This window comes from Denticeps clupeoides, chromosome 4 (genome assembly GCF_900700375.1).
Source record: "Denticeps clupeoides chromosome 4, fDenClu1.1, whole genome shotgun sequence".
NCBI classification, from domain to species: domain Eukaryota; kingdom Metazoa; phylum Chordata; class Actinopteri; order Clupeiformes; family Denticipitidae; genus Denticeps; species Denticeps clupeoides.
Window position 1 is genome coordinate 10,999,474 of NC_041710.1, and position 22,295 is coordinate 11,021,768.

General features: G+C 43.2%; 1 protein-coding gene across 2 annotated transcripts in view; it reads right to left on the minus strand.

Annotated features, from left to right (window-relative positions):
- Nucleotides 1-22,295, minus strand: part of pard3ab (par-3 family cell polarity regulator alpha, b) — a 78,630-nt gene that overhangs the window by 34,893 nt on the left and 21,442 nt on the right. For both annotated transcript variants that reach the window (XM_028975908.1, XM_028975907.1), the window contains exons 3-14: nucleotides 16,944-17,109; nucleotides 15,262-15,437; nucleotides 14,656-14,799; nucleotides 12,282-12,391; nucleotides 11,563-11,646; nucleotides 8,934-9,059; nucleotides 8,279-8,688; nucleotides 7,246-7,385; nucleotides 6,761-6,883; nucleotides 5,714-5,749; nucleotides 1,829-2,017; nucleotides 802-972 (exon numbers count right to left, since the gene is read on the minus strand). In XM_028975908.1, the coding sequence (XP_028831741.1) occupies nucleotides 802-972; nucleotides 1,829-2,017; nucleotides 5,714-5,749; nucleotides 6,761-6,883; nucleotides 7,246-7,385; nucleotides 8,279-8,688; nucleotides 8,934-9,059; nucleotides 11,563-11,646; nucleotides 12,282-12,391; nucleotides 14,656-14,799; nucleotides 15,262-15,437; nucleotides 16,944-17,109 (1,875 nt within the window). The remainder of the gene's footprint in view (nucleotides 1-801; nucleotides 973-1,828; nucleotides 2,018-5,713; nucleotides 5,750-6,760; nucleotides 6,884-7,245; nucleotides 7,386-8,278; nucleotides 8,689-8,933; nucleotides 9,060-11,562; nucleotides 11,647-12,281; nucleotides 12,392-14,655; nucleotides 14,800-15,261; nucleotides 15,438-16,943; nucleotides 17,110-22,295) is intronic.

The window sequence follows — 22,295 nt, forward strand, 5'->3', positions numbered from 1 at the left end:
TGGGTTAAAAATAGCACCAGTCATGTGTAATTTTCCCATCATGCCCCTGGAAGCGGAGGGTGGAATGCACAAGGCTATGACCTGATTGGCTGATAGGAATGGTAGCATAAACACTGAAGTGCAGGATTCATCACTGTCCTTGGAATCAGGACTTCCAGGTATGTGTCAAACTGATAAAGCAGCCCGACCGCAACTGATGGCCTTCATATAACCAGCCTGACACCAAAACAGGAGCCTGGCTCAGCAAACATCGCAGAATAAACATGTGCAATCTGTCACAGACCAGACACTGACAGAGTGATATGCTAAACTGGAGTCTTTTCAATAACAACCCCGCCCCCAACATTAAAGACAAGACGGACTGTGCCACGTCTCACCATCAGAGCCACAGAGATTCCCTTCAGACAGACAGTTCTGAATTTCGCAGAGAGAATAAAGTTTCTTTTGTAACATTTGTCATCTTCCAGTCTTATAGTTTCCTTATTTGTTACCATGTGTCTCCATTTGCTAGTTGTGATGGTTTAAATTTTCCACTTACTGTGTTGACCATGCACATGCCTACAACTTATGTTAACAATAAATTGAACACAAAAACAAAACAGGATACATTGAGATAATAATCAAATAATGAAAGTTTAATCTTCAAATAAAGTATTGAACAGTTGTTTTTTTTAAATACACATGGTCATCAGCTGTATAGAGCAACTCCACAAACAACTCCAACATGGCAGGAAAAGTGCAATTAATGGCCTCTCACTCGGGGCACTCATCTCTTTCTCACTCTTGCTCTACAGTCATTACCTCATTCCGTTTGCCCACTCGTCTGGCCACTATCAGCTGGATCATCCCTCGCTTGTTCCCCTCGGTTGACATGGACTTTCTTAGCGTCTCCATGGCATCCTGATTGGTCTTGCCTAGCAGTGATTCTCCATTGACTGCAATGAGCTGGTCGTTGACACGTAACCTTCCATCCTGACAAACAAAAGCAATTCAAAGAGGTTACCAGCGAGAATACTGATGTTTGCATTGAGTGTTTTTGTGCAATGCCTTGGTTTGATAAAAAAAAAAAAAAAAAAAAAAAACTTCAATTCATTCATTACATGGCATTACATGGTTATAAAGCGAACCTACCACCAGCCCTCCATCAAGAAAAATATCAGATTTGATTTGATCTATTGCAGAGCATGGCATAATGTAATGCATGTAATATTAGCTCATATTTTAAATGTCACACAGTATCTCCAGGCAGTTAAATGTCACTAAATGCTATAAAAGTACAAACACCACAACTTTAAAAGTATGACACAAAAAAATTTACAGTTGGAAGTAGCTACTGGCACAAAGTTAGGTCTATTCACCTGGCTACAGTTTGTAAAAGGAATAACCTTGCTTGTTAGCACATTCAGAGCATCTCCATCTAGCTTCCTTAAAAGACCTTGAACACTTACAAGCTTGTACAACATGGAGAGAGAGAGAGAGATATATATATATATATAAATTTTCAGAATTTTTTATTTATTTATTTTTTAACAACTAATTCATTCTATTTGACAAACGTTGATATATACAGATAATCAATTATGGGGGAGGGAGTCCAGAATATTGGTGTGACTGCACCGATCAGAAGCCTAATGAGCTCGGTGCCACAGTAAGGCCGAATCAGGGTTTTTGTTTCTTGGTGTTTGTGGCGTCAGATGAGCACGGACTGAGCACAGACCGTTTTTTTTCTGCTCAATGCAGTCTGAAATACCGGCTACATGTGATACACTGAATCATGGGAAAAACAGAACATTAAACAATGTTGTGTATGTGTGTGAATGTAACTGACCTTGCAGGCGGCTCCTCCATTGATGATGGACTTGACAAAGATGCCCAGATCAGCATGGGTCTCTTTGGAACGATTGCCCTTGACGCTGACCCCTAACCCTGCTGAACCAGAGTCGTTCAGTGGAATCTCAAAGGTTAAAAACTCTCGAGTGCCATCAGGGGTTAAAACCAACTCCTCCTGCTCCATCCTCTACAGAGAGAGATAAAGAGAGAGAAAAGATAATAATTTGTATATTATTAGGAGTAACTTGATTGCAAATGATGCCAGACATCTTGAGTGACATTCAGAGGAAACTCCAATAGCACGATGGAGAACAGAGAGGCAGGATGGAAAAGGAGAGAGCGGACAGAGACAAAAATACACACAAGTTCCTGAGGCCCGTCAGGTCCGTTTCAGGTGTGTGTTTGTCTGTGTCAGTGTGAACAGCTGTAGTTACGCAGCCTGTGGAAGTTTTGCAATCACACACAGACACACGCACACCATCAATTTCACCAGCTGACAGTGAAGGCCTGGCGCTCAGGGCAAAGAATTTCATCTTGGCAGAAACAGACAACAAACACAGGGCTGATTTAATATCCCACCCCAGGCTCTCAAGCAGGAGCCCTTAACATTCAAGGCACAGTCTCGCCCTGTGTGGGTGGTTGGGTGTGTGTGTGTGTGTTCTCCACCAACTTGCATCTTGCTAACCCTTCTAACATAATCTGACTGGACACATGTGAATACATGCCACACACACACACACAAGAGAAATGACAGACAGGAAAACACAAGAGAACTTATCAGTCTAGCACACACGCACACACACACACAATACAAATGTCAGTAGGAAACCACACACCAACGCATCTCGCTCTGTCATTCGGTCTCTATCTCACTTCTACTCTTTGTGTCTACACTCAGGCACACTCTCTCGCTCACACACACACACACACACACACACACACACACACACACACACACACACACCTCTATTGATCTGATTACACTCATTACTGTCAACTACTCATCAGCCTCCTCACATCAGCCCTTTATGGATTAAAGGATCCATATGAACACTAAAGCACTCAGACACGCAAACCTCATTTAACCTCAGAAGCCAAGAACCAGGGGTCAAACAGCACACACCTAAAGACACACACACACACACACACACGACATAGCGATTCACATAAAACTAAACACACACGCATGCATATATAGCAAGACCAGACAGATCTGTCACACGCACACTTAGTACCTGCAACTCTGTCTGGTTTGCGTGTGCATGTGTGTGTGTGTGTGTGTGTGTGTGTGTGCGTGCGTGTACGCACTGGAGAGGTGATGCAGTGAAGTGTGTAATTGACTGAGCAGTCAGCCAGAGAAAACAGAAAGGTTTTCAGCAGAAAATTTCTTCTTCTTTCTCTCTCTCCCTCACACACGCATACACATGCACACACACACGCAGTAAAAAACACACACTGGAGTACAGTGGGGCTGGAGCTATAATCAAAACAATGGATGCTAAGCACATGAATATCAGAAATACACACCTCACCACTTCACAGTGACACAACATGAATATCAAACAGCTGAATGTGCGTGCATGCACACACACTAATTTCCCTTAGTGTCTATACTGCACAAACCATTTCCCCTCCCTTCTACCTTTTTGACACTCACACACAAGAGCCATCTCCCTTTCTTGCCTTTCTCTTCCCTCACACACACACACACACACAAACACACACCTTTAATAATAGAATGGTTCATCTATAATGCTCTGTACTCCTTTCATAGACTTACTTCTATAGCTGCAGGTGTGGTGTGCGAGTGTGTGATGCAAAGTAATAGAATGGGTGAATACAAGATGAACAAAAGAGTGAACACAGGTGGCTCATGAGTCGGCACTTTCACCATGAGAGACTCATTAGCTGAAAACAGACTTGAAAATAGCTCTTTTATGAACAGAGTGTGCACACATACACACGTACACATAAATGTACATGTTTGTGGTCATACGAGCACCAAATACAGTATAGAAAATGCTACATATGTATGTATCTGAATCTTATAAAGCTTCATCTGAGTTTAAAGGTCCTATGTTATCGGTCTTAGTAATCCCCTAATATTGTATCTGAAGTCTCTTTCCAAAATTCAGACATGGTGTAAAATTACAGCCACTTTGATCCAGTCACACAATGAGATTTGCTCAGTAATTACGCATTTTTTAAGCAGCAGCAAAATATTCTCACTTTCAGAAGAATGTCAGGCTATTTGATTTGCACAAGTGTGCACATGGCTCATAAATTTATTCAAACCATACCCAATCAATAAGCAAAAAAACCTAAAACACACTACAGGTGGGACAAAAAAAAACAACAATAGTACATCAATTAATTAAAATAAATAATAAAGAAATAATATACCAAAATCAAAGGCACATTTGCCGTACAGTAGTAATTATAAAATTCTTACATTATACTATTTTTAAAAAAGGACAGATATGCTGTTTAATTCTTCAGTTCCATAGTATAATTTTTTATACTATGCACTGATGATAATGCATCGATACAGTAGAGTTCCACATTCGCAGACTCCAACCCAGACACAACCCCTAAAACCACATTCTTCCTGCTGAGCCACCTCTCCCACAAAGCAGAAGCCCTGCGGCCTCAGCGCTGAGACGGATGCAGAGAGCAGGAGGAGACAGACAGGGAGGCAGTATGGAGACAGAGACCACGTCTCCAGATCCTCTGGGTCAGCAGGTTAATGAGTCTCTCTGCTTTTTGTTTGTGAAAGTGTGTGTACATGTGTGTGTGTGCATGGGAGTGTGTGTGTGTATATGTGTGTGCATTTGTGTGCTCATGGAGACAGTAGCTTCTCCAATCAGATCAGACTGAGTAATGCACCACCTTGTACCGGGAAGCCTACCCAGATGCACGCACACACACACACACTTTAAGTTATGAAACTAGATGGGCTGAATCAGCTCAGTGAGTGTGTGTATGGGTGTGCATGTATATGTGTGTGTGTGTGTGTGTGTGTGTGTGTAATAGCTGTTTGTGATGAGGATTACAAGCACAGATAACATCTGCTGCAATAATCCTGCCATTACTGACAAGACAGAGGGGGAGAGAGAAGGTAGAGACAGTGGACTGTAGTATATATAGATGGAGAGATTAGAAGACATACCCACAGAGACACAGGGACAGTACAATGGCAGAAACAGGATAAATGAGTGTGAAGAAACGACAGTGAGGAATAGCACCGAACAAAAGGAGCAAAATAGAATGCGAGACAGAAAAAGAGACAGGGAATGAGAAAGACAGAGACAGAGGGGGGAAAAAAGGGATACAGGGGAGGGAAAGGCTGGTCTAATGTGATCGTATCTCTCATTTACTGTAGACTCGGGCCTTACTGGAAGCAGGAAGTCAAAAGGAGGTGAAAAAAAAAAAAAATCACATCACAGAAACAAGATTTTCCATAATGCCTGTCACACAGCACCAAGTTCAACAACAACACGGTGCCTTATAACACATGCACACGCCGCCTGAAACAAATAAATGAATAGCTGAAAACACACACACACACACACACACACACACACACACACAGTATCTTGCTCATCACTCCACCGGTCATCAGCCTGTGAAGCCGTAATGAATTAACTCAATTATCTGTTCCCATCCCGACAGATTGGGTACGTAGTGAATCTCAGTCCGTAATAGAACCAGAGAGCACTGAGGGGAACCTGCGATGAGGTTTAATTACAAAACAAAGAACCGCAGTTTGAAGAAGAACTGATAACATACTGGTTTCTGGTTAGGTGTGTGTGTGTAGGTGTGAGGTTTTGAAAGAAAATGACACAACGACAAAGCAAAAGTGTGCATGTTTTTGTGCTCTTACCCAGTCTCTGGTGCCTTGGATAGAAGGTTCCATGTTCTAGGAGAAATTAGAGATAAATGGACAATAAGCAAACACCTCTTCACACTTCCCCTGAACTTCTTTACACCCGAGTATCATGCACTCACAGTCCAAAATGCGAATGTGTAAATGTGTTAAACAACATGGTCTTCAGGGAAACTAAAAGTCTCCTTTGTGTAGTAAATGTAATAAAAACTGGCAAAATTGGTCTACAAAAAAACCACAATGTCGAAGAGGAATGATGTCCAGTGTGTTGTTAAATTCTGGAGGAAAGCACAGGTAGGAACCATGCATCATTATATTACTTTTCCACTAATGTTTCCATGTTTGACACCATCGCAGTTGCTGTAGAGAAGAGCGGTTTTAGTTCAACCCTGCACCCGTGATCATGCAGCAGATCTGTTAAGTGATGGACCTAATCATTGCTGCTTTCAATTTACAGACCATTAGAGTTATTTTCTGTGTTTATTTGCAGCAGACAACGAAAGCCCAAGACGCAGATCAAGTGGAAAACTGGACAGAAAGGCCATTAAAATGAGTGGATGTGACAGGAAGAGGCGGTGCAGGCGGAGCTTGCTGAGCAGCATTGATGCAAGGTGCCGCCTTTTCTCCATACATCCATAAAAATTGAATTGACCTCAGGTCATGTCAGTACTCAGAATCACCAGCAGCTTAACCAGAGGCAGCACTAAACACCACAGGAGTTGTGTCAAAAACTACAAATGTCTGTCTCTCTCTGTCTGAGTTTGGTGTGTGTGTGTGTGTGTGTGTGTGTGTGAGTGCGCAATGCCTCCAAGAGAACAGAACATTGCAATCATCTCACCCACACAAGGCACACTGGTGTCAGAAAATCCATTAACATCACAGACAGACACCTACACTGATTAACATGCTGGGTCGCACTGAGATTTCAACATGTATTATACACAAACAACCATAAAAATGCACCCACAAACACGATTTGACACATTTACGATAATTATTACACTAAGTCTTTCACATGCATAAAACGTACACACAAACCCATACCTCTTGGGGGAATACCTCCTCCTGACGCATCACCAGCATCCTCACAACACCGCCCATAGGCGTGGCTCTTAGCAGAGACACCACCTCCTCCTGGACACACCCGCTCAGCTCAACACCGTTCACCTGGACCAATCAAAAAGCAGCAGGATCAGGTAAAAAGCAAATGGCAAACCAACACCTACTTGAAACGGGACTTTCGATTTTCCGTAGGAACTACAAACACAAAGCAGGAAACAATAAAACAACAATGGGAAGAAAACACAATAACATCTGTTATGAGATTCACTTTATGTGAATGTGGGTGTGAAGTAGACTCTGGACATCAGTATAATCTTCTCTTCACTGCTATGCATTTGCAATAACATCAGAGCAATAACAGTGCAGACAATAACAAAGTAAAACAGTGTTTCACAGAACACCCCCCCCCACCCACCCCCACACACACACACACACACACACACACCGTCTCTCATCCTCTCCCTCACCTGCAGCAGCCTGTCTCCCGCTCTCATTCGGCCATCCTGAATGGCCGCTCCTCTGGGCAGGATGTTCTTCACATAGATGGGGGCGGAGCCTCCCACGGGGACATCCCGTGATGTGATGCTGAAGCCCAGACCCTCGGGCCCTGGGGGGCACACGAGGAAGGGGGCTGAATGGTACACTGGTGCGTAAGTGAGCCAAAACCCCATATCTGTTCTCAAACACATCACTGGTTTTCCACTGGCCAAAAAGATCTGCCTCAATGTGCAAAAGTTTTAGACACACTTAGGAGACAACAAGGAGGACTATTTTGACAAGTCTAATACAGATTATTTTCTTAAAAATGATATTGTTTTAATGGGTCAGTTTCCTCAGTCTGTGTCTGGGATCTTTATACATCTTGTATGTTACATGTACACATATATTTATTATCATACACTGTCCCACAAAAATTAACATTAACACATGAAGTTGATCTGAAAATCATGTAACTGGGGTCAAATTAATTCAGTTAGTTTCACTTGAATGTACAATATTTAGCATGATTAGTTGTAGCTGCCCAGACCTATCTGTATGTGTACAAGGGTACATATGTGAGTGTGAGACTGTGTATGAGAGTTTCTCGGTGAGATCTGAGGACCATATGGAGGAGCCTTCTGTGCCCAACATGCCCTCACACACGCACACAAGCTACCTCCGTATCTGCACATCAACGCCTCCCCTGCTGGCCACCAGTAACCTGCAGTCAGAATATTCTGGACCGCTGATTCTTACATCTGACAGCCCACCGCTGTTCTCCTAGTGCCGCTGGGGTTCCCTTCCTCTCTCCCGCCCCCTCCCTCTCCCCCTGCTTCGCTGCTGCGTTCTATTCTGCTGAATATGTTTGTGAGCTTGGTCTGGATAAGATAATATCAACCACCCATTTAAACTTTGGTAAAATTTTCACCTTTAATAAAAAAAGGTGTGTGGAAATTTGAGCAGGAAGTGAGTCAGTGGTGTATGGCGTCAGTCCAAAGGGGGGGAAAACTGCTGACTCACCCTTGCGCAGCTGAATGCTGAACTTTCTGAAGACTTTCTTACTGAAGCCTGGAGTGGGGGTGGAGCTTACAACCCTGTGAGGTGAATGGGTGTGGCCTATTGGAGGTTTCGTAGAAAGGTTGACGGAATGAGGTATAGGTGAGGCATAGGCGTCGACCGGCTCGGACCGTGTGTGTGCGTGTTCATGGGGGGTTCCATGTCGGGACGTGCGGAGGGCTGAGTGGTCTAGTCCAAAGCTGCTGTTGCGCTCGGCAGCCTGAGGGTCTGGGCTTGACCGACTGGACAGGGCAACGGGGGTCAAGCTCCTTTCAGACTGAGAGATCATCTCATACTGAGCCTTCATCTCACATGGCACCACATGGAACCGGATCATAGGTGTCCGCATGGCCTGCCGGAACATGTTCTGAGCTCTAAAATCCACAACACACACACAGATCCAGAAATAGTTAAACAACTGCAAATGACAGTCATTTGCGACATAAATGAGAGTCAGTGAGCAACATAATTAATTACTGCGGTTAATAACTCCTGAAGCATGACAACAAACAAGACTTCATTACTGCAGCAAGTATCGACAACTGAACCACAGAGCAGAAGGAGGGAGAGTGGGGGGATGGAACAGGAGGGCTGGAAAGAGAGGAAGAGCGCCTCGTACTGCTCAAAGCGGATGTTGCGCAGGTCTCCGTTGTTGATGCGCACAATGCAGTCGTTCTCCTGGAACAGACCCTGCTGCTCCGCCTTTCCGCCGTGCTCTAGCCGCTTCACCAGCAGACCCAGAGTCCTAGAGGAGCGAAACCCACACTGTGATATCGCCACACAACCACCAGCCTACCCTGACAGTCTGCACCAGTAGTGATGGCTGAATTACTGCCTTACAAGTTCTGTTTATTTATTTTTATATATATATATATATATATATACACACACACACACACACACACACACACACACACACACACACACACACACACACACACACACACACATATATATATATATATATATATATCTCGCAAAGCATTTAGTAGTTCCCTTATTTGGTACATTTACTGAGAGCATACATCAGATGCCCTAATCCAGAGCAATTTACAACCAGTAGTTACAGGGACTGTGAAGACACTCAGAGTTAAGACACAAAGTGGAAGGGGGGGTTCATAGGCGAGTGTGATACACTCTAGGCTACTACCACCCTAGTGTGTGAAGCAAAAACATTCATTTGTAAACATCAACACAAACCTAGACACAAACACACACACCCGCACAATATTTTTAACCAGTTTTAATTATGAAGCCGTTTTAATGTATTAATATTGCAGTCCCATTTTTTTAAGTATATGTACTCTAAATACGTTGGTTGAGTTGCTATTCTATTTTACTATTTTGTAGTTTAATGTATTATAAAATAAAATAATTATGTATAATTAAATAGAGGTAATGACAGATGAACATTTGTTATCTGTGTATGACAATAAAACTTGAAAGTTAAGGCAAAGCCACACAGAGATCCTGCTCTAAAACAAGCTACAAGTGTGTGTGTGTGTGTGTGTGTGTGTGTGTGTGTGTGTGTGTGTGTGTGTGTGTGTGTGTGTGTGTGTGTGTGTGTGTGAGAGATCATACGACTTGCAAACTTCAACATTTTAAATCCAGAATCTCTTGACATGAGCATTTAATCTGAGAACTAATGAAAGAACAACATTCCTCAGCTCCACCATTTAATGAGATCTACGCTGCCGAAGAGCAGTCACTTAAATTCGCTCCCACAGCTCAAAGCCAAGAAGAACAGCAGCAAATAAAATCTCTTTCCACTTCCTTTTCCTTCATGCGCATTAACCGTAAAAAAGCTTTAAGTGATGCAAACCTGTGATGAATAGAGCTCTGCATTTTAATACAAGAATAATGTTTTAGTGAATTGAGCTACTCAGGATAAATGTGCATTCGGTTATAAATTAGCTTTCAGAGAGATTGCTTTGGATCAGGGAGCTGGGCTCTGATTGGCCTGCAGTTTTAATATACTTTTTGCTTTAAATGCTGTTTGTGTTTATTAGACAATGGTATTTCTACTGATCACATCTCAAAATTACAAAATTAAAAAAATTTTTAAAGAAAACAAATAAACCAATGAAACAAGGTTAATTAATTAAATTTCGCTGACCATTAATTGCTATTTATACAACTTGAACATTCAGAAATACAGTCTATTGGGCCAGTCATACTAATTATTTGCACAGACGAAATTCACTTATATTTGTTGTGACAAAAAAAAGTGATAGAATGGCACTTGCTCTTCACTGAAATTTACCAGCAAGATCAGCCTTCAGGCCTCAGACTTTAAGACCCGAAGTGACTGTGTGACTTGTCTAATTTCCTGCCTTTCATTGGGTCTCTCGTTCAGTCAGCTTTTGCTGAGACGCGCTTTTTGGCATTGAATTAACATATAAATGGCTCTGCCAGACTTTTCAGAAACTCGGTGACAGAGGAAATGGGGGCAAAATGTGGAAAACGTATACCTCACACACACCCTTCACACAAGTCTGAGCAGGTCCACCCGGCTAATCATTTCAGAATATGTGTGTGTGTGAGTGCACACCTGCATGTATATTAATAGCGATAGAATGAGGGTACATGTGGAACAAAAACCCTTCACTTGCATCTATTCACTGTGTATTGTATTAAATCTGTTAGTTCTTTTAAGGAAAAGTGGTTCCCTAATACTGAATCTGAAGTTTATTTCCGAATTTCAGACTTGGTGCAGAATTACAGACACTTTTATCCAGTCCCACAATGAGATATCACCAGGAAGTACCATTTCGGAGGAGAGCAACCTATAGAAGCTGAGGGGGCATTCACAAAAATGATGTCATCAACACAATGTTTGGTGCAGACAGGAAGTAGTGTCTGCCTTTTTCCTAGAATAGACATTTTTACAGCTAATCACCAAACCGCTGCAATACTTTGCACATTTGGAAGTTGGACCACCCATGACAGTTGATGGACAATGTTTTAGAGGAGGGGTGGGAAATTCTCTGGGTGGAAAAGGCATGAGAAACAGGAGGAAACCTTTCCACTAATTATTGCATAAGGGGACAAATTCCAGATCCGACCGCCTGAGCTGCTGCTCTCAAAAAAGCACTTTTTACCCCTATCACCATTTCTAGCCACTGCAGAACCATAGACAGGCTAGGGGAACTAGTATTAATGTTAAATACACTCACGAAGTGAAATTTTCATGATAGGGGTCCTTTAAACACAAACCATATAAACTGATCAATCAATAGGTGTTTTACCTGCGATCCCGTCCACTGAAGGGCACCACATGAATGCCCAGCGGACCTCCATCATTGGAAACCTCGACCAGCTTCAGTATGTCACTGAGGCAGGGATGGGATGTGGATAAAAGCAGACAAATGGCATAAAATATCATGGGGGAAAAAAAAAAAAAAAGATACAAAGTGCAAAAGTTGTAAAACACAAAGCACTATGCCAACAACAGATTTGCACACCTTTACAGCCCAACACATTGCTCAGAGAGTTTAATGACAGACCTACACTGAGGAAAAACCAAACCAAACCAGGGTCAAATGAATCAACACATGCACAAAATGGGGAAAAATGTCTCAAAATGGGAAACCTTAAGTTATATAAAACTGTGTATGGGGGGGGGGGGGGGGGGGGGGGGGGGGGGGGGGCAGTTTTTTCAGAAACCAGCATGGAAATAATTTACCTGCATATGAGACTGTGTGTGGCAGAGAGGAGGAGATTAAAAATAAAATAAAAAAAAAACTGCCACACCATGCCAGTTTGAGTGGGTTAGTGTGGTCATTATGTGATGTGTGTTAGGAATAATGGAAAAAAAAAAACATTTTAGCAAATGGTGTGGCCAACACTCAAAAATTACGACCACACAAAAAGTTGAATGTCACCAAGCCACACAGAGGAACTCTAAGGAAGGTCTAAGGGACAGCACTTAAGAGGGGGTTAGTCACAGATGGTAAGAAGGACTCACTCTAGGGAGGCGACAGGAATGTGCTCCACACTGGAATCTGCCCGTCCGATCGGCTCGATTCGGTCACCCTCCCCGTCTCGGTCGCCATGCCTCTCCTCCTCCCGCTCATCCTGCAAAATGCACAACAATTCCCATCAGCCACTACTCACTTCATTGCAGCTTTTCTTAAAAGGATTACAACTGGAACCCTGCCTGAAGACAGAATTCTGAAGCAAAATTTGATTAACCTCATCAACTCAGACTTCAAAAGCCATAAATGGTCGAAGAAGACCATTGAAGAGAAATCTGTTTATTATGGTCTTCGGCCTTATTTGTTCTCATTAAATTGGTCAGAAACCCATTAATGTCCATTAGAACCTGAGTAAACGCTTCTTTTTGCGAAACAGACTTCACCCTGACCCTGAACTGACATTGATAATGGATATCTTGGCTTTCTGATTTGTACTGGAAAGTACAGGGAACCACTCCACTCGGGTTTGACTTCATTCCCAGACCTGATGCAAATGGAATGTAGAGTTACTCTCCTGTAGCCCCAAAAAAAAATGATTACCCATCAGCCACAGCTGGCATCATGAGATCAACTCTACTCATGGATGTCAGAATATCTCACCCAGAGGTGTGTACAGACCGAACCAGTAAAATGAAGAACATGAGACGGTTCTACTACATCACTGATGGTGAGCCTGATTCACGGCCAAAGGAAAAAGAACGATCAAACCGAACAAACAGGGATCTTCTGACAACGGGCCAACTAAACCATTAAATTCTCATTTCAAACAGATCACATTTAACCATAGTCCACTTCTCACTACTCAGAAGGTACAAACCAATACTGTTTACCGGCCACGTTACACACACTAACACATGCAGCCATGATGCCTCAGGTTGGATCGGCTAATTTGCACAGAGATGGTATTCAGGTGGATTTTGACATTGCATCACACTCGCACACGGGACATTAAAATTTCATGACTACACAGGAGCCTCTCCACATACTGAAAAGACCATGATGAGGATTCACACTGCTGCCATGACGCCAACCATCCGACAGCTCGTAATCTAGGTGATGGGATGTACGTGAGGAAAGGAAGGCGAGAGAAGGGCCGACAGAGAGCCATGCAGCGAACTTATTATTACCGTCAGTATCCAGCTCATTTCAAATTCAGCTCCTGTCAACATCCACTGGACCCAAGAGTTCCAGTCCGGCTGATAACGAAATATTGCTATTACTGCGGGCTGCCAGCATAAACAGTCAAGATACGCTTTTCAGATGGGGAAAATCTACAGAGAGCTGCACACAGACACACAAATACATGCACACACCTATCTTACAGTGTTTTGTCAGCTTATCAATTATTCAGTCTGTGAGATATTTATGTGGGAAGCCATAATCCTGTGTGTGTATGTGTGTGTGTCCCTGTCCCCAATATTGCCTCCTCCTCCCACCTCAGCCTCTCTGCCCCTATGAGAAGATGACTGGTCATCACACAAATAATAATAGAGATCATTACACCTCCTGATCTCAACACTGAGCTCTGCTCACGTGCAGCTCGGTCGCCTGCAGGAAGTGCCCTGCTCCCTGAGAACACAGAGGGCAAATGAGTGTGAAAAAGAACAGAAAAGAAAAGAGAGGTGGACTGAAAACAGAAGAGTGTGAGTGTGAGTGAGTGTGAGCGAGAGAGGGACTGAGTGTCCATCTGTGCGCATGAAGCCACAGCAGCCCCTGCTGGAGACAGAAAACTGAAAAGGACTGAGAGGAGAGGGAGATGGAAAAGAGAGCAAAAGAAAGTGAGATGTGGCGTCTTATTAATTCAAAGCTCTGTGTGATTAATGACACTGCAGTCAAACTCTACATGATTAATCATAGAGAGAGAGAGAGAGAGAAAAACCACGGTCCTACTGAATTTTCATAGCTTCTCTCTTGGGGTTTTGGTTGGATGATGGGCAGGTGTGTAGGTGTGTGTGTGTGAGCGAGTGAGAGAGAGAGAGAGAAAGAGAAAGCGAGACTGCCCACATCTCCTGAACGAACGAAGTGAGGAGTGACAGAACGCAACGCTTCTTTAAAATAAATAAATAAATCGCAGAGCGCCAGAGAATCCCCAGAGTCAATACGTCTCCGTGGCAGGCCGGGTCTATCTTTAGAGAGAGCGCCTGGTTATTCACAGCTCAGGATATCTCACGCCCAGACACCATCCAAAGACCGCGTTACACACTTGAATTTGTGTAATCGCAAACTTAGTCCGGGAAATGGTCTGTAGTGACGCAAAAAAAATCTGCTGCGTGTGTGTGCGTGTAGTGTTAAATGTTGGAAAATGCTTGCATTTACACACATTTAGAATATATTTGAAGTGTGTGTGTGTGTGAGTGTGTGTACCTGTTCTTGTCTCTCCAGCCAGCGATCCACCATTGGGTGATTTGCACTGAGAGATGAGCGGGCGGTCTCTCTCTGAAACTCCCTCTGACTGGGCCACTGGCCTGCATCTCGAGGAAGACTGCGGTACGTGTCCAAACCCCGAGCCTGGTGGGACAGGAGAGAAAGAAGAAACACACCAAAACATGAGTCTTCCTCCCACTGAGAGCTGAGAGCGTTCAGCAATAGCGTGGACACTTTGATGATGACCAGTAAAACGGCACTGGAATGTTCTGCTGTAGAGATCCTCTGCTTTCATAGTCTGTCAGTTTCATTGTAGGGTTGGGAAAAATCATGATTATCTCAAATTAAATATTTGGCACAGCAAAGTAAATAAACTCCTTTAATGCCATTTGGACACTCACATGTTGCGCAGACAGCACAGGAGCAGCAACAAATTGTTAATTCTCACCCACAGCAACACAGCTTAAACCCGGGTCAAGATCCATTCAAATGCATGAACGGATTTGATTGCCACAAGCACAGTTGCCAATGTGCCTCTGTGGTCTGAGACTCTGTGCCATGTTTGCCTCTGTAACGCTACACAACATGTGTCACGTGACAAGTTACCTTCCTGTCCAGGCTACTTGAGCCACTGGAGTGGTGGGACTTGAGGAAGCCAGCGGTGGTGGACCAACGAGTGGGGTTTCTTCTGGAAGGTTCCTCGGGATGGACATGAGACTCAGAGAGAGAAACCAGACTCAACAGTGCGGGATCACTGCTCCTTCTCACATGAAGAGGCATGTCTGTGGGGAAAAGGAGGGAGGGGGGGGGGGGGGGAAACCACGTTGAACGGGTCAACATAATGCAGAAATATTTTCGTCTGCGCGACACGGAGGTCATTTTAGAGTTCATCACAAAGACTCAAGGACTCAGTCACGCCAGCACAGCCTGCCTTCCCAAAACCACGTTCTTCACAGCAGCAAATATAAATAATTAGGACATGGTGTATTCGTGATTTCTGGGTTAAGAGTCGGGCGAAGGCACAAGAACAGTCAGCTGCTTCACATCAGTGGAAAGGTTCTGAGGTTCTCATGGCCTTCCATATCATATCAACACACACACACACACACACACACACACACGGTCTGACTTCTGTCCTGCACTCCACTCAGGCACTCTGGACTTTATTGAATGTGCTGGTGGAGTGTATTTAGACAACGCAGGCTCAGTGGGGTCTGTTTACAGACACTCACGGGCCAAGCGGATGATCTCATGATGAGTTATGGGGATCCATCAGGGAGAGGCAGCAGGGGAAGCCTGAGCCGGTAAATCTGTGTCTACAGAGATGTGATGGCTTTAATTTGTTCAGTCTTTCACAAACTCTTTATTCCACTAACGGTAGAGCATAAATTCTTTTTACTGATGTATAATAAACCGCCCAAAAATGTCCATCTCTCTTGAGTCACTAATGAAACTATGTTTATCCATTGTTTACAGAACCGCCACACGTGCACTTTTCCTACCCTTTCTGAACAATGTAACTCAGTTAACTGATGTTTCAAGCAATATATGGTTTATTAATTCTATTAATTGTATGTGAAAGCTTTTCTGGAATAAAGAAAGTTATTATGGAGAAGATCCCTTCTACATCTCAGCGTATTAATTTTGGAGTCATGACTGAACACACTAGCTAAGAGAACAGAAATATTTTTTTTTAATGAAACTTATAGTTACTTAAAAGGTCCCCTGTTATCAAAGATTTTTTGCTTTTATATCGGTCTATAGAAGTTGAGGGTGCATTCACGGAAATGACGTCATCAACACCATTCACAAACGTTGAAGCTTGCCGCAGACAGGAAGTCAAAGTTTTGTTCATTTTTACATCCAATCACCAAGCAACTGCTATGCTTTGCATGATTTCAAGCCATGACTGTTTGTGGAATTATTTTTTAAGGGATGGATGGAAAAAGCATGAGAAACGCGGGTAACCTTTCCCCTTATGACGACATAAGGGGACAAATTCCAGATCTGACCGTCTGAGTTGACGCTCTATGAACGGCAAAGCAGAACGGCCAAAGCATTCTCTATACATACCACCATTTCTAGCCACTGCAGGAGCATAGACAGGCTAGGGAAGCTTGTATTAATGTTAAATCTCACAAACTTTTCATAACAGGGGACCCTTAAAAGTTATATTTGACATCATCTTAAAAAGAAGGCAAATAAAACCTTTGGCAAAAAAGTTCACAAACAGTGACCATTCACCAAGGGTAGGACAAATGTGCACATGGACACACAAAGACACTTACTGGTACGCAAAGCGGATGGAGTGACCTCTATCTCACTGTGACCACTGTAGGGCTGAAATGCTGAGAGGGCAGAGCTGAGGTCAGAGGTCGAGAGGGCAGGGCTCTGAGTGCCTGTGCTGCTAGTTCCATCACCAACATGAGACTCTTCATCGTACACGACTATGAGCTGGAGAGAGACAAACAGACAGTGTTATTTGTTATACCGGATTTTGACAAATGAAAAAAGTTGAGGTGACTATCACTAGAGGAGGAGCAGCAGGCTATAAATTACTATAACACTCCAGTTTTTACACACACACACACACACACACACACACACACACACACACTGGCATACATCTGTCCCAGGAAACTATTTCTCCACTGAACCAAAAACAGAGTGAGCATAAAAACAGCAAACTGGGGCTTCATTATAATAAAACACACACACACACACACACCTGAGAGTCTCAATGCTTGTGTTGGCACTATAACACACTGACACACTCACACAAACTGTAAAGGTTCATTATATTGCCTGTACCTGAGCCTACATGACAAAAACACACACTCACATATACACACACCTGAGCGGACACACTTGAGACCAACCTGCCATACATACGAGCTAAAATGAGTGGACCATCATAGCCTCTAGGGACAGGGCTCACTGAACAGCTCAGCATTGTAACTATTGCTGGAATGAGTCGCCCCTCTTCTGAGGACAATCCCGAACACACACACACACACACACACACACAAAGCCCAAGAAACAAAATGATTGGAACAGAGCTGAGGGGGGAAAAAGAGAAAAAGAATAGAACAATGGCAGGAGAAGGAAATGTGGAAGTGTGGAATGGACACAGTGGGAGCTGATTAACCTCCTGAGATCAGGGCTGTTTGGGTCTTAATGAGTCTGAGCCAACAGGATCAACTCTTCTCCGGCAGGGACTGAGACTGCACATTCACGTGCACAGGTCAATAATATATGTGCCACTATTTCACAAGGTCTGTTTCACATACTTCGCAACGTATTAACACACACACAGTCAGCAGAGACAATGGCCAAATTCACAGGTTTCATCTCACTACCACACGAAATCAGACTTAAAAGATTCTATTAGTCACATGCATAGTTATAGCAGTATAACACGCAGTGAAATGCATTCTGGGCACAGTTCAAATAACAGATATAGAAAAAAAACAAAAACAACCATAAAACAATGTCCTTCCTCACTGTTTTCACTACCAAACCCATGTATAATTTAGCATGAACAATCCAGAGACACGCATCATAATCAACAAGAGAATGATTAAAACCCGAGGTTCGACTTCATCACACCCAAGCACTAGCATGTGTATTTCAGCTTCTGATTGTGAAAGGTTTTGAAATTCCTATTGACAAGCCATTTCTCAGACGCGTCTCCTCGGTCGACACAGGAAGTGCGGTGCCATGGACAGGAAGTGGTGACAGGGAGGAAACTCTGACCCCTGTGCCAGGTATTGTTCTTTATGTTCACTAACAACCGGCAAGGTAGTCGGGCGAATGAGTTGTGTCATCATTTTCTTCCACTGTGATGACAAAAATGCAAATGTGAAACTGATTATTACTGTTACATCCCAGCTTGAGGGTGCTGTGAATAAGACTTATTATGAGCATTATCATATTATTCTGGCACAATCACACACAATCAGGCATGCTACACCCCTTGCCCTACTTTGTGCGTGTGACGTATTAAGGGGTGGGGCCTGTGTGCCAGCATGGTCTTTGGCAGCCACGGTAATCTTTATCTGTCCCTCCAGGTTCTTGCGCTAAACTTTTGTGATTGAGGCGATCTAAAACGTTCGAAATGGCGTAAAGAGCAGTACAAGAATGACGTTGGCGTCAGTTCCTGAGAAGATGTAGATGTAGGAGATATATACAGTCTGTGCTCTGCACCATGCAACTTGCCAGTAAAGGCCAAGTCCAACAGCATTCCTGTCGTCCCTGTCCACGCCAACACAGCAGAGTCCGTACGCCTGCCTTACATCTGACTGGTAAGCCCAGTGAATGAGGGCCTAGCCGCAGCAGCCATTATAAGGAAAAGGGACATGCTGCAATAGTTTACCCCCACTTACACCTGGAACACTTGGAAACTGTTGTGCACGATCCTTGCCGGAAATTTAGTGGGTAAAAGAGCAGCGTTCCTGTCGCACGTGTCTGCATGTTCGGTAACACGGAAGTAACACGGATTACGTTTGAGTGATGCAAAATGTAGGAAGTTCTGTGATAGGTCCAAATCGCAAAAAAAGTTGTGGTGATGACAAAAATGCAAATAATTCTCGAATATTGTCTGGATTTGTGTTGATTGTTGCAAATTCCTGAAGAGACTGTCTAGCAGTACCTAGAGATGTCTACTTGTAAATCAGCCAAAGAAAAAAGCACTTAAAACACACCCTCTCTCCATAGCTCAACTTAAACCTAAACAATACTGTGGCCGAGCCTTCTAGTCACTGTAGACCCCCGCATGCAAACCGCAAAATGTAAAAGGCCACATGTGCTTCTCTCGCTCTGTTCTGTCTGTCTGTGTGTGGGGCCTTTCGCTGCAGGGTAAAGCTACAGATGGATCAGATCACACGTCCACACACAGTGCAACAACCCCTAAAAACCGAGGACACACGCAGTTTCAAAAGGTCAGAGCATCCCATAATGTCACTCACAAAGCTAAACACTTTCGACACAGACATATATTCTCTATTCTCACAGGCTGTGTGTGTGTGTGTGTGTGTAACCATATGTTTATTTGGACAGATACCTCTCAAAAGGTATGCTCAATATCATTCTGATAAAAGTTGCAAACTTCAATGGTTATTTTCAATATTTACTTTTCTGATGTTCATTTAAAGAATTTGTTTTTGCTTTATTAAAGGGTTTAGCTGTGCTGAAATTGGAATAAGATTAATTTGTCTGATCATAGAATGCTGTGTTATCGTTTTGGACATGCTCATGTCCTTGGCCATTCAAAAACTATGACCAGTTCAAACTGTGCAGGGACGGGTCCATTGATTGATCAAACACAAACCTAAATACGTGGACAAAATTGTTCTTCCGTTACAGAAAGAAAAAGCCACAATGGTCATTGGAATAACTTGAAACTGACAAAAGAAACAATATATAATAGTTACTGAAAATTGACAAATGAAAAATCAACTTGCTTTTGAATTGTGGTTAAACTGAATGATATTAAAAGAACAAACATGTGAATCTGGAACGGACAAAAAGACATTAAAGTGTGTCCTGTAATTTGAGTCAAGCTTGCATTATTTAAAGGATGAAAAGTAGCCAGCGTGCTGTTTGGTATTACGGTGTGTAGCACACTGAACATGGACCACGGAATAAATGTGCCACTGAGGTCCCCTTGAGCAAAGCACCGTCCCCACACACTGCTCCCCGGGCGCCTGTCATGGCTGCCCACTGCTCACTCAGGGTGATGGTTAAAAGCAGAGGACACGTTTCACTGGGTGCTGTGCTGGGGTGTGTCACATGTAACAATCACTTCCACTTCACCGTAGCCAACCCCGCTGGACGTGGCCGCAAGAGGGAAATTGACGACTGATAACAAATGGTAACCAAATAGCCCTGAAGAGATTAGAGGTGTCTCATCCTTTGGAATGATGAGACAAAGCTGGAGCTTTTTGGCAAGTCAAATGTTTCAGCTTTATGTTCACAGACGCAAAAATTAAAGCATACAATGAAAGAAGACTGTACCTACTGTGAAAAATGGAGGAGGTTTCGTTATTTTCAGGGGCTGCTTTGCTGTGTCTGGCACAGGGAGCCTTTAACAATGAAATCTCCAGACTATCAAGTCATCTGGAGCACAAAGTGCTGCCCAGTGTCAGAAAACTCAGTCCCAGGTCATGGGTCAACCAACAGGATAATGACCCTAAACACACAACAAATCATTGGACTGTTCTGAAGTGGCCTTCTGGTAACCATGATCTAAACGCTACTGAAAATTCGTGAAAGGAGCTGAAATGTGCCGTGTGGGTAAGGCACGGGAGCAGATTGCAGGCAAAATACCCGTGGACACGTGCAGACTCTCACTGAGAGGAACAGGAATTGCTTTATTGCAGTGATTGCCTCATTAAGGTTATGCAACAAAATATTAAGTTGAGGGTACAATCATTTTCATCCAGGCCAGTGTCATTCATTTTTGCAATTCAAGTCCGATGTCCGAATTTCATTCTGTTAATTTTCTGTACATTTTTGCAATTTCAAGTGATTTCAGTGACCATTGTGGGTTTTTCCTTCCGTGTGTAGCAACATATGAGTATTTACTAGAGGTGGGCATAGATTAATTTTCTTAATCTAGATTAATCTCACTGTAATCTTGGAATCTAGAGTAATCTAAATGAATCTAGATAATTGGTGATGAAAATAAAAAATAAATTATGTTCAATAAGATGTACTTGTGTTTACCAACTGTTTATTCAGTTAAATAGCTGCATCCATGTTACCACGTCACGTTTGATGTGGTAATTTCGCACCTCTCACACAACTCACGCCATGTGTCCAAGAGACCTGAACCGGGTCTCAAAAACAAAATAAAAGTCTTTAGGAAATAAGAAAATAAAAGACACAAGAAAGAAGAAATATACTTATAAATCTAGTGTAACCATTTAACTCCGGCACAATAGCTTGCGTAGTATAGACCCAGCTCCCAACCCAACTTTGTGAATAGATTAACAACGTTTTTTTTTTTTTTTTTTTTTTTAAATCGCCCGATAAGAGTCTCACGTTAACGCAGCACGTTTTAATCGCCCGATAAGAGTCTCACTTTAACGCAGCACGAGTCTCACGTTAACGCAGCTGCCCACTGCTCACTAAGGGTGATGGTTAAAAGCAGAGGACACACTTTGTTGTGTCACTGTGTGCTGTGCTGCAGTGTTTCACAAGGACAAAATCACTTCACTTTCACTCACCTAGTGAAACCACAACGACATGTGACCATAGTCTGAGTGCATACAGAGAGAGGGGTGGGGTGGAGCAGTGAAGGTCCAAAATGACCCTGACTGTGGATACAGCAGGATTCAATCAGACTTCATATAAAAACACACCAATCACACAAACTGCCAGCAGAAGATTAGAAAGCGCGTCTCTACAGGCCACACAGTGATGAGTGCGGGGCTCAAACTCGCTCCCCTTCCATTATTACAGCCTCAGTGCACAGGGACCAAACGCCCCCTTAACAAAGAGACTTTCTCAACCATGTTAAAACACTGCTGATTGCACAAGTGAGCATGACTGTGTGTGTGTGTGTGTGTGTGTGTGTGTGTGTGGTAGGGTGGTAGTAGCCTAGTGGGTAACACACTCGCCTATGAACCAGAAGACCC